The 16735-nt window shown below is 35.0% G+C and overlaps 1 protein-coding gene across 2 annotated transcripts; it reads left to right on the top strand.

Annotated features, from left to right (window-relative positions):
- The first annotated feature begins 8 nt into the window (after window positions 1–8).
- On the top strand, window positions 9–16303 carry LOC138320456 (tetratricopeptide repeat protein 16-like). Of its 2 annotated transcripts, XM_069263416.1 has the most exons (13): window positions 9–85; window positions 1486–2048; window positions 2431–2457; window positions 3519–3679; window positions 4171–4506; window positions 4874–5003; window positions 8663–8877; window positions 11137–11384; window positions 12657–12808; window positions 13152–13244; window positions 13581–13813; window positions 14143–14296; window positions 14562–16303. In XM_069263416.1, exons 2-13 carry the CDS (start codon window positions 1563–1565, stop codon window positions 14778–14780), a joined length of 2454 nt encoding a protein of 817 aa, XP_069119517.1. In that variant the 5' UTR covers window positions 9–85; window positions 1486–1562; the 3' UTR covers window positions 14781–16303. The 2 variants fall into 2 exon arrangements, with proteins under 2 accessions (XP_069119517.1, XP_069119518.1); XM_069263417.1 differs by lacking the exon at window positions 2431–2457.
- The last annotated feature ends 432 nt before the right edge of the window (window positions 16304–16735 follow it).

Here is a 16735-nt window from a genome sequence, read left to right as displayed (position 1 = left end):
AAGCCCCTTAGCAATTTTGTCAACAATATGGCGGCTCTTGGTCGCAAACCATGAAACCGACAGGCAAACTGCGAAAAACATCTAGGTACACTTCATATATCTGCCCAGACATTAGCTGTAATGATAAGTATATCCAAATATAAGATAACTCTACAATCAGTTACATTTCTATGCGTTAACTCATCGATTTAGCGTGAAAGGGCAGTCGGCAAACGCAAAATCACTTCATAATATGAATTTAAGGCAAAGCCTCAGAAGAGCGCAGCTACATGTAAAAGATTATAACATCATAACTTTAACTTGTCTATATTTTTCTACGAAATTAACAATAAAATCTTTCACTGACATGCACATACTATCGATAGTTAGAAAGAATTCAAAATAATTCAAATGGAATAGTTCAATATAGAATCTACTTCAATCTTGTTTTTATCAGATGCTATCAAAAATACGCGCGAATCTGTGCCGTCATCTTTGGCGTCAGGTTTTGTGACGTCACTGCTGACGGTGCCGTGCGCTTGAGAACATACACAGTTTATATTGGAACAGTACATTTATTGTGTTGTTCTTGTATATGTGTAAATTAAATCTACTTACAGTAATTTTAAAACGTATGCTGATAACACATTTAGTCTAGTACAGAAATTTCAAATCTCGTCGTGCTGATAACGAGAATTAAAACATGGCTGCCTGCATGGAGGCGCGAGACTTTTCCCGCGGGACACAATATCAAAGTCCAAAGGGGTACTGGAATGTATTGGATCTTTATGCTTACACACATGTTATGGTTAGTAGAGCTCTGCTCTACGCGGACTTCGGCATAGAATCTTATGACATAGATTGATTATGTGCAGTGCCTGATACTGTACTGTCTGTGTAAGCGCGGGACTGGACATCATTGTTAAATTGAATACTTTGCCCTTATGCAATGCAAAAATGAATGGGATATATAGGTCTTATAAATAATACAACGGATTCTAATGTGCGCTTTAAAAAAAAGATAAATACAATTTCTATTCAATTAAGAGTCAAGTTTTGACCAACTGGAGATTTTACCATATCAACATACGTAATATTGTAGTATTTTAGTATTGGATTTGAATAAAAAAAACAGAAATACAATTCTACTTTACTAGTGGAAAATGATCTGACTATATCTGATATGCTAATTATGACAGTGATGCAGTTTCATCGATACATTTGTTGTCAGAATCGCTTGAACTGGTGTTTTAATGAAAACTGAAAGAGGATATAAAAGCTTATGTAGAGTGAGTCCAGAAGAACGTGAGTCACACTCGCACTCCTTCTGTGTATCTATTAATTATTAGCAACAGTATCAGCATATATATACACAACATAGTACTACAGTTCCAACAAGTATATATTTTTAACTGAATACATTGTATATGACCATGCAAATAATAGAATTTTGTTTTGTAGTATAGCCTGGAAATGATAAATTATTTATGTTTTATCTCATTATAGGTTAATGGTTTCACATAAATGAAAACTTGCTGATGAAATGTGAGAAATAAAAATAAAATTACTAACCTTTCGGCACCATGGAGGTGAGACAAGACACAGAGCTAACCAATCCCAGTATGACTAGCATTGTGGAGGAAAACGAGGCTGATGTGGTGAAGGAGGATTACTACTCCGAACCTAGAGTCAGTCCTGTGGAAATGGAGCTCTCTGAACTTTCAGATTCAACGGTTGGTAAAAAGAAAATGGTGAACATTCATCAGTTTTATCCTCAACTGGAACACACTTTCACAAGATCATCTACAAAGTTTGCTGAAGAGCAGGACAAGCGAACAGAGGAAGCAATGAAAGAAATTGTTGATGAATCCACATTTACAAATTCAGAAAAAGACTTAAGTAGTGCATCACAGCTATTACAGTTAGAGGATAGTTCTTTGGTTCAGATGCAGACAGATTCTGCAACAGACGTTACTGATCCTTTGGTGTCTAAAACAGATGTGACTGATGGTGGCAGTGGTGATGCTGAGAAAAAAGAAGACGACAACAACTCTGCTGCAGATAAAAAGGTAATCATTTTATAGGTTTATAGATCATACTCCGCAGATCATATTGGAAAGTCTAGAAAATTTCAATACTCAAGTTCACTTACTTATCATCATTTACCATAGTTTAATTATTCCTGAAGGAAAGTCCAAAATTTTCTGAAGTTGGCTTCAGGATGGGACAAATTGGAAACTATGTTGGTATCCATTATTTTTTTTCTAATTTCATTTTAAAAAAAACCCACCATGAATTGAGTGTTTTTTGTTACCATTGCTTTCTTTCTATACACTTGATGTTGAGCTGTAATGTAAGCATGGCATTTATTTGAATGTTTGTTTTGGATGATTGTCAATATAATGTTGATCTTAAGACATTTTACTTTATTTGCCCAATTATAATTTTCAGCCATATCAGTCTACAATGTTTTATGGGGTAAGACTTGCTTTGAGGACATGCACACTATTAAATAGATAGGGATTAAAAACAAAAGTTAAATTCCACTGATAATTCATAATTATTTTGATTCATATTAAAATGAACGTAATTGGTTCATGACATAATATGTAACTATGTATTGTGATGTAACTTTTACAAATAGTAAATAACCTCAGATGCTATTGTTTGTGCAACAAATACTGCATGGCTACCATCACATATGACTACAGATTAGGCCACGATTTAGACAGATCCTCTTTCTGCTGTAAAACTTTCTACATGTACATGTCTTTTGACATTGTTATTTCACCCTATAAGTAACATGTTAATCATGCAAATACATAAATCAATCTATAGATGTTTTGTATTATGTGATGATATCAGATCATTGACCACAATATAAAAACTTCTTTATGTCCTCACCACTGATTTGTCTCATTGTCCCACACAGTTAAACAACCTCTGCATCCCTGTGAACCCAAGAGCATTTCTGACCAAACAACAAACCCAAGAGCATTTCTGACCAAACATCTTGGACCTTTGTCACCTATTCACCACACATCCCAAATTACTTGCTTTTATCTGATCAGGCCACCAAAAATTTCATTGATCATTTGTTCACCCCACCACAGAGCATTTGTATGTTGTGTTCCATGCCCATATATCTGACATCCCTGCATTTCACCCTGTTAACCACTGTTACACGTTGTGTATGCATGGTATCATTTTGTATATAATGTTTCAGCTCCAATCAGTAATTGTTTTAAATGTTTATTTTCTGATGTATGTACATGTACCTGCATGGGTATTCAATTTCTGGGTATTATATTATGTACCGATATTCAATCATGTGAAAATGACCTCCTTATTCATTTTTTTCTGAAAGCAATCCAAACATGAGCAGAAAACAAATATTTACTTTAAGATTTACAATTGAACCTATACCAAATAAAACTAACAAATTGTTTATACATGTATATATTGTGATAAGTACTAAATTGTGTTGGACTTGGTAAGACACCATGTGTTAAGTTGTGGAATATTCTGTTTTATTCTAGCCTGCCAGCGTGTTCAGTACGACTGTTAGTGAGGAAACCCTGAACAAGGCTCGAGCTCGGCGATGGACACGTAACAGTATATTTCAAACAGAGGACTGGGGTCCTGTCAGAAAATACTCGCCAGGCATGAATGATATCCTGGAGAAAAAAGCTGCTGAACAGTAAGACTACACCTCATGTCATTACAGGCCTATCACAGTGATAATAAAACATCTACTGAATTTCAAACTATTCTGAAACATTTTAAAGTAAGAGAATGGGAAAAAATAAATCTAACAAACGTGATATTGTAAAATCATAAAATACTGGTACTCTTTGCCACCCTGTGAATTATAAATTTTTTTTTTATTTCAAAAAGTTTAAGTGAAGAATTTTTGAGAGATAGGTAGTCTTCTCAATCAGTTTTTTTTTAGCCACAAATTTGCTGCTCATGATGAACACTGGCATATGCCTGGAGATGTTGACTGTTGGTTGGTGGTTTAGTGGTACGAGTTCTGACTTTTTTCTACCACTGAATCAGAATGTTTTACTTGTAGTATATTAAACGCCAACAAACCATACAAATGTCGCTGAGTTATCTGTGTGCTTTATCTCTTCTGCCTTTTAATTTATATACTCACACAACAATTTTACATGATTTCTCTTGTTTTAGTTTTACAAGAGCTATGTTGCTGAAGGCGAGTGGTGACCACCAGGGTTGTATAAATGCTGTTAACAAGGCTATGGGACTGAAGGCAGATGTACCAAAATACTACGTGGAACGGGCAGAGGCCTATATTCAGTTGTGTGATTTCAAGTCAGCCATTTTGAACTATAAAAAGGCTTGTCTTCTTGAAGCCAGCAATGAAGGATATTATTCACGTTTATCTTTCCTCTATTACTTCCAAGGACAGACATTGTTTGATCAGAGACTATATCCTGAGGCCTTGGAGTGTTTTTCTAGTGCAGCTGAAATGAACCCTGATAACGTAGGATACCACATACGGAGGTAAGAGGCTGTTGTACGATATTTCATAAGCACTTAATAGAATATTACTATAGCAGTTTTATCAGTGTTTTTTTTTTTACAAATTTTATAAATTTGATACAATATTCAACCTATGAACTAGAAAATTGATGTTGGTACTTATTGTACCTGGGAATGAAATACAAGATTAAACAGTGTTTCTCTTATTTGCAAGACCATTTTACTTACAGCACAAGTATCCCACAAAATTAAATTGCATCAAACACTCCAAAAGAAATGTATTGCCTTGGAATTGCTGAAATGCTGTTCCTGTATTGAGCATCTTTGTATTAACTTTATATACACATTGTGGATATGTAAGTAAACATGGTTTTATTTATATTTGTAGCATCACTTGTCTGGCTGCACTACAGAGACACGGAGAATGCCTTGCCCTGGTCAACAAACGCCTGGAAACAGAACAGAATAACCCTGACCTGTATATAATGCGTGCCCGCCTACACGAGATGTTCAGGAATGTGAGTATTATATATATCTTATGTGTGTGTATAAAATGTGTTAATCATATAATGTGTTGTTAATGTCAATCTTATGTATCAATCAGATGCCTTTCCCCTTATAGTTATATATATAAACTGTATTGATCATTCAGATATATTTCCTGATCCATAGAGTCAACACAATATAGTCAATACAAGGCTGAAAGCAACTGGAAGTTTGACGTATACATGTTTTTTTCTATACATATTTTCTTGATAAACACAATGTATATCACAATAAGATCATATGAAAAAAGCATTTGGGTATGCACTGGTGACAATCTGCCATATCACCCTCAGAAGTTACTGTCAAATTCCACAGTAGTCAAATCACTTAATTGTCTCACACGCTATTATTCTCGCACCCACTCTGACTCCTCGTTTTGAGACCTATATAGGGAATACATTGTAATTAGGTGGGTGGTTTTCCCCGGAGAACTTTTGGCTTTCCCCTACCACCTGAAGTTTTGCTTATCTTTAAATAACTTTTGGCTATCATTTGAGAGCAAATAAAAATAATTTCCATGCATCCTATTGAATGATATGTATCAATGGGGACAACCTACGTCACCGGAAGTGATATCAGGCACACCAAAACTATGAAAAAACGCCCGCTTCAAGATGGAAATCGGCTGAAATTATGACATAAAAGCAATACATCTTCTAAACCTATCGTTCGTCAAAGACAGCGTATTGTTAGAGATTCTATAAAGCTATTAAATATCGTCAAACTAGCTCAGATTATGCAAACACCTCGACACAATATTTTTCGTCAGCAGGGATGTCGGTCACATTTTATTCACTGAAACGTTATAAACTGCAAATAAATAAATTTTGCTGCCACAATACTGTCCCGTTTACTAATATGTAATATATGACTGTTGAAAGAAAATATTTCATTCATTATATCTGCTAGTGGAGAATCATATATGATGCTTAATTAGAAATTATAAAAGTGATATCGGTCACACTTAGAACTTTAGGGGTAACGGTCACATCCAAACTTACGAAAACTGTGGTTAAGACGCCAAAATACTTTTATTGAATTTATCTGATCTTGAAAGACGATTTTAACCCCCTAACAGCAAATGGTTAGCGAGCTATTGAAATCGCTTTTCGTCTATTGCTCGTCATCCGTCTGTCTTTCTTTTTCCACAGTGTGGCATTTGGTCTCATTTTATTCACCGAACATATGTCAAGCGTAATTTTTTTTAACTTTACTGTTATTTACTGATATAAAATACCTTATATTTCAAGTATTAGCTATCGTTCATTTTATCCGCTACAAAAGTGACATACCAGTATAACCTAGTTGGTGATTTGTTGTTTTTAAAAAAGGATGTCGTTCACAGGGTTACGGTCACATCCAAAGATTTTGAAATGGTTTGTCGCATCGTAAAAATTGCTGAACTATCGCAGCGTTGTTTTCCCTAACTACTCATTCAGGTAAAGAGGAAATACTACCGAGATACATGATACATCATTAACTATTATCGTAACTATTTTTTTGCTGAATACTTTGGTTATTCGTACACTGTATGTTGTTTCGTTTTTCTATACATGTATTTGTACACACCCTTTGTTCTTGCATTGTCTTTGCGTGGAATGTTTGCTGAAGCAAAGTAGAACTGAGGTAACCGTTAACAAGCAGACAAATTACATCTCCATGGAGTACCATTGTACTATTTTGAAGTACGTTTCTATGTTAAAGTAAATATAACTTAAAAACTTCGCAGTGATAATATACAAGAAACTACCTAAAACTTAAAGATGTAAAGGCATCAGATGTAAACAAAAGGAAAAGCATACTGATCTATAAGCTACAGAAATATGTGAATACATAATAGACAGGATCACTGATGGTTTTTAACTGATAGCGTTATAATTTCTCCACAGATTTAACACACAATAACGATTGAAAAGGTACTTAGAATATGTCTTAACAACAATAGCACAAATGATCATATGCAAACAAATTATAAAAGCAAATCATTTGATAACAAGAGGGCTAAGAGATATCATGACGTTTACCATTGGATTTACAAATCGGTCAATTTAACATGTTGGTCCAATATCTTTAGCGCTTCATGTTGAATTAGCCGATGTCCAGTTGGCATTCATACTCACCTAATTGTCAACTGAATGCAATGTAATGAATATATTTTCATTTTATATCACTTGTATGATAACATCCCAAGATATTTGTATCTATAAAGAAAAAATTATGACATCACATAAAAATAAGCGGATAGCAGATCATGCACCCCTGAATGTCAAATGCGCTTGGTAAGTATACATATTACGGGTTGCAGTGAAAAAGTAAATATATGTATATGAATGCTAAAAAGCACCGTGGTAGTCAATTAATTTCAAGATAGCCAAATATTCATTATTTTGTTATCTTATCTGTCTCAAAAATGAGCATTAATAAATACAATCCTATGTTAAAAATTATTATCAAAATATCTATATCGAACAAGATATTTGATAATTGTATGTCCACATGGTAACGAACTTCAGGTTGTCGACTACCGCGTTTTCCCATTGATGCATTATGTACAACAAGAGTAAAGAGAGATACATGTAGTACTTATAAAATTCCAGAAAGGTCCATTCAGTATTAAGCTCACATGTGGAATTTGAACCATAGCAACAAGTCCATCTACTAGAATCAAGAAAGATGACTTTCTAAACATGAAATTTAAAAAAGATCCTTAATACTCTCTGGCAAATACATGTAGCGGTATCGAAATAAATCGATTTCGAATTGATTCCGAAATGTGTTATCAATAGCGCTAGCTGGGTCCACATATGAAACTCCTCCAGTACTTGCAGAGAAAAAACAGAAATAAAAGACGGACGGATGATGAGCAATGGGGGAAAGCTATTTTTATAGCTCGCCAACTATTTGCTGATGGTGGGTTAAAAAGATCAATTCAATTAAAGTATTTTGGCGGGGTATCCATTGGAGTTGCATGAATGCGTAAATAACGACTACATGTACAATGCTGTAATATTCAGTTTTCGTAACTTTGGATGTGACCGTTACCCCTAAAGTTCTAAGTGTGACCGATATCACTTTCATAATTTCTAATAAAGCACCGTCTATAATTCTCCACTAGCAAATATAATGAATGAAATATTTTCTTTCAACAGTCATATATTACATATGAGTAAACGGACGGTTTTGTGACAGCAAAATTTATTTATTTACAACTTTTAACGTTTTATTGAATAAAATGTGACCGATATCCCTGCTGTCGAAAAATATTGTGTCGAGGTGTTTGCATTATCTGAGCTTGTTTGGCGATATTTTATAGCTTCATAGAATCTCTAACAATACATTGTCTTTGATGCACGATAGGTTTAGACGATGCATAGCTTTTATGTCATAATTTCAGCCGATTTTAATCTTGAAGCGGGCGTTTTTTCTTTATTTTTGTGTGCCCGATATCACTTCCGGTGACGTAGGTTGTCCCCATTGTGTATTTTCAATACATTTTCATAAATTCAAGGAAAAGGGTTATTTTGTGTATTAAGCAGGTGGTCTTGATACAGAGGTGGTCATTAAGGCAGGTCCTACTGTACTCATACACTGTACTACATTTTCCATTTATTTGAAATACATCTTTTTCCAGACAACACTGTGTTACTATGATATTAAAGATGCCCTCTCACTCAACGAAGAACATGTTGAAGCTAAAAGAATGATGGCCCACTTGGAGCGTCGTGCCCAGGACAACAAAACACAGGCCGCACAGCTTAATTTGGCTGGCAAACACAGAGAGGCACTACAGAAAATCTCCATCGCCATAGAAACCAACCCCAATATGGCCGATTTCCATGTCCTTAGGTGAATATGATAGCGTTGAAAATAATGTTCTAGAACCACAGGTTTACGACGTGCGAAAAAAAAAAATACTAAAAATACTGAAAGGTTGTTTACTTAGCCCTGTATCCCATTTCCAGAAAATGGGGTAATTAATTTTAAAATGCTCTGAACACCACAAAAATCAGCCGATCTGAATATTGTTTAGCTTACATTGAAGACAATTCCTTACTGGTCACTATGGTATATGATATGATGGGATTATGGGCGAATTTTATTTCATATCGAAAGTTGAATTACGAGGATTCGTGTAAAAATTGTTAGTCGGAAAAGTACACGCTTCCCCAGGTCACGATTCCCTAATGAGCACAGACCGACTAAAATCGCCATCTATTCAACGAATGCATCCCTGAAGTGCAGATCCTCAATATAAACTCACTTACTTATAAAAATTACACATAAGTATCCCTTAGCGATCCCCATGCTCCATTTATTGTCATGCAGAACAGATGATCAACGATCTCGGCCATTTTGTGTCTGTCGTCTCGCTATCTGATTGGTCCACTCGCTCCTAGTAGTCAATCAGAGAGCTTGTATCTTTTAGTATTTTTTTTTTTTTTTGCCCGCGTCGTAAACCTGTGCTAGAACAAACCCATTTTAGTCATTTTTGTATACCTGTAATACAAATGTACATAAATTTCGCTATTTTAGTATACATTATATCTAAAATGGTGAAATGCAAGGTTTTGGAAGAAAAATGTTACTTTTATAAGACAATTGAGTGTTTAAGTCAGAAACCATTCACCTCTCATTTGAAACCATTTTTATTTTGTCTGTTTGTCAATTTGAATATCACAATCCTGCAACACTTACAGTAGAAACAAAGCAATAGTACATTCTTGGACAACTCTCAAAGATATAAGTCTGCTTTGCAATGTCCATGAAAAAGAAAAGAAGTGTTAATAGTAGTAGATATGTCTATCACAACATGTTATTAATGTTGTATTTGTTTTTAGGTCATCTGACCCGAAGGGTAAGGATGACCTATAGTCGTCATGTTTCGTCCGTCGTCGTCCGTCGTGCGCCGTGCGCCGTGCGCCGTGCGATAACTTTTCACATTTTGAACTTCTTCTCAAGTTCTACCAGTGCGATTTGGCTGAAACTTGCATGAAATGATCCTGACATGGTCCCGACAAAGTGTTGTTATTTTTTGGGTCGATCCGAAATCCAAGATGCACAGCCGCCATCTTGAAAACACATTTTGAACTTCTTCTCAAGTTCTAACAGTGCGATTTGGCTGAAACTTGCATGAAATAATCCTGACATGGTCCCGACAAAGTGTTGTTATTGTTCGGATCAATCCGAAATTTAAGATGGCCGCCACAGCCGCCATCTTAAAAACATATTTTGAACTTCTTCTCAAGTTCTACCAGTGCGATTTGGCTGAAACTTGCATGAAATGATCCTGACATGGTCCTGACAAAGTGTTGTTATTTTTCGGGTTGATATGAAATCCAAGATGGCCGCCAAAGCCGCCATCTTGGAAACACATTTTGAACTTCTTCTCAAGTTCTACCGGTGCGATTTGGCTGAAACTTGCATGAAATGATCCTGACATGGTTCCGACAAAGTGTTGTTATTTTTTGGGTCGATCTGAAATCCAAGATGGCCGCCACAGCCGCCATCTTGAAAACACATTTTGAACTTCTTCTCAAGTTCTACCGGTGCGATTTGGCTGAAACCTGCATGAAATGATCCTGACATGGTTCCGACAAAGTGTAGTTATTTTTTGGGTCGATCCGAAATCTAAGATGGCTGCCACAGCCGCCATCTTGAAAACACATTTTGAACTTCTTCTCAAGTTCTACCGGTGCGATTTGGCTGAAACTTGCATGAAATGATCCTGACATGGTCCCGACAAAGTGTTGTTATTTTTTGGGTTGATCCGAAATCCAAGATGGCCGCCAAAGCCGCCATCTTAAAAACATATTTTGAACTTCTTCTCAAGTTCAACCAGTGCGATTTGGCTTTTTTTGAAACTTGCATGAAATGATCCTGACATGGTCCCGACAAAGTGTTGTTACATCTCTGGTTGATCCCAAATCGAAGATGGCTACCATGACACTATATCTAATTAGTTCCCTTTGGCCTCTTGTTTGAAATAAAATTTGTTGAAAGAAATTGAAAATGATCCTGACAAAGTGACACCATATGAAATTATTTTACTATTGCCAAGGTAGTTTGATGACCGTTAAGGCCCTTTGGGCCTCTTGTTTTCTCCAGGGGCACCCTTCACCGGAAGCTGGGTGATTTTAACGCCGCTATCGATGACTTCCTGTTGGCCCTGGATAAATGTGACCATGACGAGGAGAGTCCCGTGTACCTCGACTCTCAGCGCCAACTCCTCCTCACCTACAATGACTTCGCTGTGGAATGCTTTACTAAGGGATTCTATGAGGAATCCATCATTCTACTAAATAAGGCAATCAAGGGAGAGAAGCGAGAAAAGGGCCTCTACATCAACAGGGGAGGTAATACTGATAAATATTAAATATTGAACTACGGGTACCTACATTAACAGGGGAGGTAATGAGGGGAGCAGGCTTGGGGTCAATTACAATTACTTTGTCAAAACTCAATTACAATTACAATAACAATTACTCAATTTTGTAAATTTAATTAATTACAATTACAATTACATTCAAAAAGTAATTAACTACAATTACATTTTCTCAATATGTTTATTTTTAATAGCTTTTGTATAGTCATACAATGAAGCATTTATACATAAATAAGCCACATACTATCTGTAAAATCTGTCTAATAATACACATGTTCACTTCACATAAACCACAAGTTACAACAAGGGTAAACTACAGGTAAAAAGAGGGACAAGTGTATGTATACTATGGTAACTGCCTCACTTATGTTACTTGTTTAGAATTCTAAATATTGTCAAATAAATGTCATACATTCATTAATCTTAGTATTAGACATAAGTAAATATATATATGTGATTGAAAAGTAATTGAAATGTAATTGTTAATTACACATTTTTAGAATGTAATTAATTACAATTACATGTAATTGAGATATTTCTTAATTACAAATTACTTTCAATTACTTGTAAAATGTAATTAATTGCAATGAATTACAATTACATTTTTAATTACCCTAATCCTGCAGGGGAGGTAATACTGATAACCAATATATTATTACACTACGGGTACCTACATTAACAGGGGAGGTAATCAGGGGAGGTAATATTGATAACCAATATATATTGCACTACCTTCGTCCTATTCAAACGTGTTTTTTTTGTAGATTTATCTGCCTTTAAGAAAAGCTATTGATTGTAACATTATTTGAGATGTATTTAGAAGAGTATGATAGGCATTTTTAGCCTTAAATAACTCATCCAGACTTGGTCACAATTGCTAGGCATATACATTACTGACTTTATATTGCTTATAAATAGTTATTCCTTAATCCTTACACTCCGACAAAATTGTGAATTCATTGTTCAAATTTTTCCATGGTATCAACCTGAATCTCTCCAACCCTGTGTTAATTCTTGTCAGTGGTTTACATTAACTGAAGAAAATGGTAAAAAATATGAGCTTAGCTCAGCTACCAAATCTATATCAAAGATGTTGAGAATTATTTATGACACAATTCATCAACCCTTTGTAGTGCTTGTTCATTACTAAACTGAGGATGTTTCTGTCATTATAACCACCTATATATGTATAGTACATGTACACAATGTACTGGATAAATAATTGTATTTTTGTATTTTTCAGATTGCTTTTTCCGACAGAATGACTTTAACTTTGCATTACAAGACTATAACCAGGCCCTAGAGATTGACCCTACCGATGCTGCCATCCAGGCGAGGATATCGGTCATCTATAACGAGTATGGAGTTACCGCTTACCAGGATAAAAACTACCCGGTACGCCTCCTACACATAGTATACTGTAAACTTTGATTATATGATAAGTTTCTGATTTGTCAATAGTGCGTAGCCTCATTCTAACTGTTAAGTCTGATGATAAATGAACACAATCATTAGTAATAGAAAGTGTCATCCCTAGTAAGTACAACTACATGTATAATTTAGAGAAAAGGTTTTAGTACCAAAATACTGAATTACAATTCTGTACAACAGTATCAGTAACATTAAAGATTGATTCCTCTGAGGGAAGAAAGAGATTATTCTGTTGGTACTGGTATGGCTAATTTAGAGAAGTCATATGACTTATTAATAATATTATTTTTCTCTCTTGTTCCACCAGGAAGCTGACTCTAAGTTTACAGAAGCCCTCAAACACAACCCCAAAGTAGGCCAGTACTATATCTCAAGAGCTAGGGCTCGCTACATGTTGGAGGTAAGAATACACATAAAAGTGATTTAGTCTCCATGGTTACATTAGGCTGTTAGCTTCAAAAATGTCAACTTTCTTTAATTTTTAAGTTTAATTGATTTTTTTGATATTCTGCTAATAAACACCACTGGATCACAAGTAAGCATACAGTAGAGCAGTTGCCAGATGCCTTATGTAGGTCAAAGTTTTTCCTCCAGGTACTCTGGTTTTCTTATGCTACCAATACCTCCACATCCTCACATAATGACTATAAGGTTATGTAACTGATATTTTACACAAATGAATATAATTACGATATGTTACAAATTATTGAGTACATCTCCCTATTATTGTCTGTAGAGTATGGTGGGAGCCAGGCAGGACTTACTGATGGGGCTTCTGTTGGATCCAACCAATGAAGATGTTATATCTATTCTGTCTCGTCTCTTCCCCGGTAAATCGGTGGCGGAGGTGATTAATAGCCGCGCTGCTGACACTGCCAAACTTGCCCTCAAAGCTGTGCTTTTCCCACCCCAGCCGAGATCACTGGAGTCAAAATCAGCTACCGCCATGGAGGTGACATTTGTCGAAGGGTATGTATTTACTCCATAGGCTCCAATACTGTGTAAAATATATAAAACTTTTTCATAGTACATGTACATGTATGCTATTGAACAATGGATAACTATTGAGGGTTTAAACTAATACAACTGAATGCGGCAAATTTATCTTAGTTCATTAATAAGAAACTGAAGATCTGGACAAATCTCTTAACATCTTCATGGAGCATTTATGTAGCTTAAATGTTTTGAATGTTATTAGATTTAGTGAGGAGTCATAACAAGTACCAATGCCAGATTCAAAAACTAAAAACATAAAATAGTGCCTATTGTTTGTAATTTTACATTTGAACTGTTTCCAGTGACAGACAGCCGCCACCGTCAGCAGTAAAAACAGAATGGAGTCAGGCAGAATCAGATGTAGCCAAGAAAGATGGCCTTCCAGCCTTACAGCGACTCAAAACATGCATGAGTGAACAGGATTTCGCTGTAGTTCTGATGGAAGGCAAGAAACAGGTATAAAGCCATAGATACAAAAGTTTGGGTATTTTTCTGTAGATGATTAATCTGTAATTCTTTGCAATGATCCATTTGAAATAGTTTTAGAAGTTATGACATGCAATGATGGATCAATCCATATATATGAAATTTACAGTATCGGTTAGCAATGACATGACAATAGTAAGTTACTGAAGGCAACACTATCTTAGTTTCCTCAAATACAAAAATAAATCTTCCCTAAATCTAATGATATTGACCAATGTTACCTTTTGTCTCACAGGTACACATGGAGATCAAATCATCATTGCGTGAGAGGAAATCACTGAAGTATGATGGACCACGAGTCCAGCCACTTCCTCCCCCTATGGCCAAGCCTCGTTATGGAGGACTTCGGAAGGAGCGTCTCATAAAAAGTCCCGGATCTGGGGAGAAGAAGAAGAGCAGCACAAACTGGAAACAGTTCTCTATGGGCATAGGACTCGCCAACGGTGCTGATTAGTCATTGGTGCAAATTATCAGGTCAAAGGTCAATGCTCAGTGCTAGACAAAGGTCAAGACGCTTTTGAAATGCAGGAGCATATTTTATAACTGTATTTCTCACAGTCGGGTTTGTGTAGTGAGGTCTATTGAGATAGGTACATCACTTGTATGATGTGTCTAGAGTAATAAAGAAGATGCTAACTGTGATAATTGTACTGTGTACAATCCATATACCTTGAAGTTACTTTTATTTAACTGAACTCACTCAAGTTATTTTTTGTACTAGGAACAAAGTAAAAATGAATCACATTCTAGGAATTTAACGAAGGACTGTCACTTTTCTAACAGAATGTATTGTACCAATTATAGGAGTAACTCCAAATGAAAAAATTGGTGAGGAGTGAAGAACATAAGTTATTTTGTAACAAATTTTCAACAAAACTGTGTAAACAGTATCATGTTCAGCTGTACCAATGTCAAAAAAGAGTATATAGGACATATTGATTATTTTTAAATACATAAATTATGTTGTCAAAATAAATACATAATTTATAGCTGTGTACATTTAAAATGCTCATTTGTCAATTCTAAACACTAACTATGCTGCCAAAATATTATTGTTAAGTTCCATACCATTATGCCATCTTTCTTCTCTATTTACCTATCAAATATCTGTGGAGTGGGAAAGACTAGTAAACAATACAGGTAAACAATACTAGTAAATATTTTGTGTTATTTATTTCATTTAGAAAAAAATTCAAGCTGGCAAGCAATTATGTTTTTCCTGCATTTTTGAGATTAAATATACTCTATATTTATACATTTTACATGTATTTACCTCCACTAACACTTCACCTTTGGGTTACAAGTTCAAATTCCCTGTGGGCCATTTTCCAGGAACAGCCTGTAGGTTTGATGGTTTTTCTCCATCATCCAAGCCTGAAACATTTTCAAATGACGTTAGATGGATGTGACATAAGGAAACAACCTTTTTCTATTAACATTAACTTACATTACTCTCATACTCGGTGCTTCATCAAAAGTTAAATTGACAAAAAAATGCAGTTTATTTTCATTGCCAAACAAGAGAATTTTAGTATTTTTAATTTTCACAATCTCTGTTTAAAATATACATTTTGTACTGACAGCTTATAAATCTACATTAAATCTATATTTCTATATCTATGTAATTATCACCCTGAGTGGATTGCAGTGATTTTGTCCATGAATGTTCCAACAGCATTGATATTGAGCATTAAATAGTTATAATTTATACTAAATTTATCAATTTGCTCAAACAACGATCAGAGTGATCATTAACATTGACTTCTGTAACAGATAAAGAAGGGAAATGGCACCAACTCTAGGATGAACATTGAGGTTATTCACTTAATGTTAAGTTTGGTATTGTTTATTGAATTTGTTGTCACATTGTTGAATGTATAATGATATATTTCGACAGAATGGTCCTCTATTCTGATAAGATTCTCTGTGATAAAATGCAATAAAAACTAAAACAAAAACACCAGTACTTTTTATTATGCTTTTTATATGCAGCATGTTCAGTGTCTGTATTTCCTATTATCATATTCATAGTGTCCTTTTATGAATAATATGTACATTTACATTAAATATTTTGTATATTTAAAAACGACCTTTGAACTTATCAAAATGGCACATAATGAGCTGATAAACTTACCCAAGAAATACAGGTACAGTACATATCATCTCATACCCAAGAAATACAAGTACAGTACCTATCATCTGATACCCAAGAAATACAAGTACAGAACCTATCATCTGATACCCAAGAAATACAAGTACAGTACCTATCATCTGATACCCAAGAAATACAAGTACAGTACCTATCATCTCATACCCAAGAAATACAAGTACAGTACCTATCATCTGATACCCAAGAAATACAAGTACAGTTCCTATCATCTCATACCCAAGAAATACAAGTACAGTACC

The sequence above is a fragment of the Argopecten irradians genome, chromosome 4 (genome assembly GCF_041381155.1).
Source record: "Argopecten irradians isolate NY chromosome 4, Ai_NY, whole genome shotgun sequence".
Classification (NCBI taxonomy): domain Eukaryota; kingdom Metazoa; phylum Mollusca; class Bivalvia; order Pectinida; family Pectinidae; genus Argopecten; species Argopecten irradians.
Note: the sequence above shows the minus strand (reverse complement) of the source record. Positions and strands in the feature narration are given on the sequence as shown.

Bases quoted from the DNA above. Each gene is read 5' to 3' on its own strand.
- LOC138320456 (XM_069263416.1), top strand. From the start codon at position 1,563: ATGGAGGTGAGACAAGACACAGAGCTAACCAATCCCAGTATGACTAGC. The intron at 2,458-3,518 runs GTAAGACTTGCT...GTTTTATTCTAG, and splicing joins AGTCTACAATGTTTTATGGG to CCTGCCAGCGTGTTCAGTAC. The intron at 3,680-4,170 runs GTAAGACTACAC...CTCTTGTTTTAG, and splicing joins GAGAAAAAAGCTGCTGAACA to TTTTACAAGAGCTATGTTGC.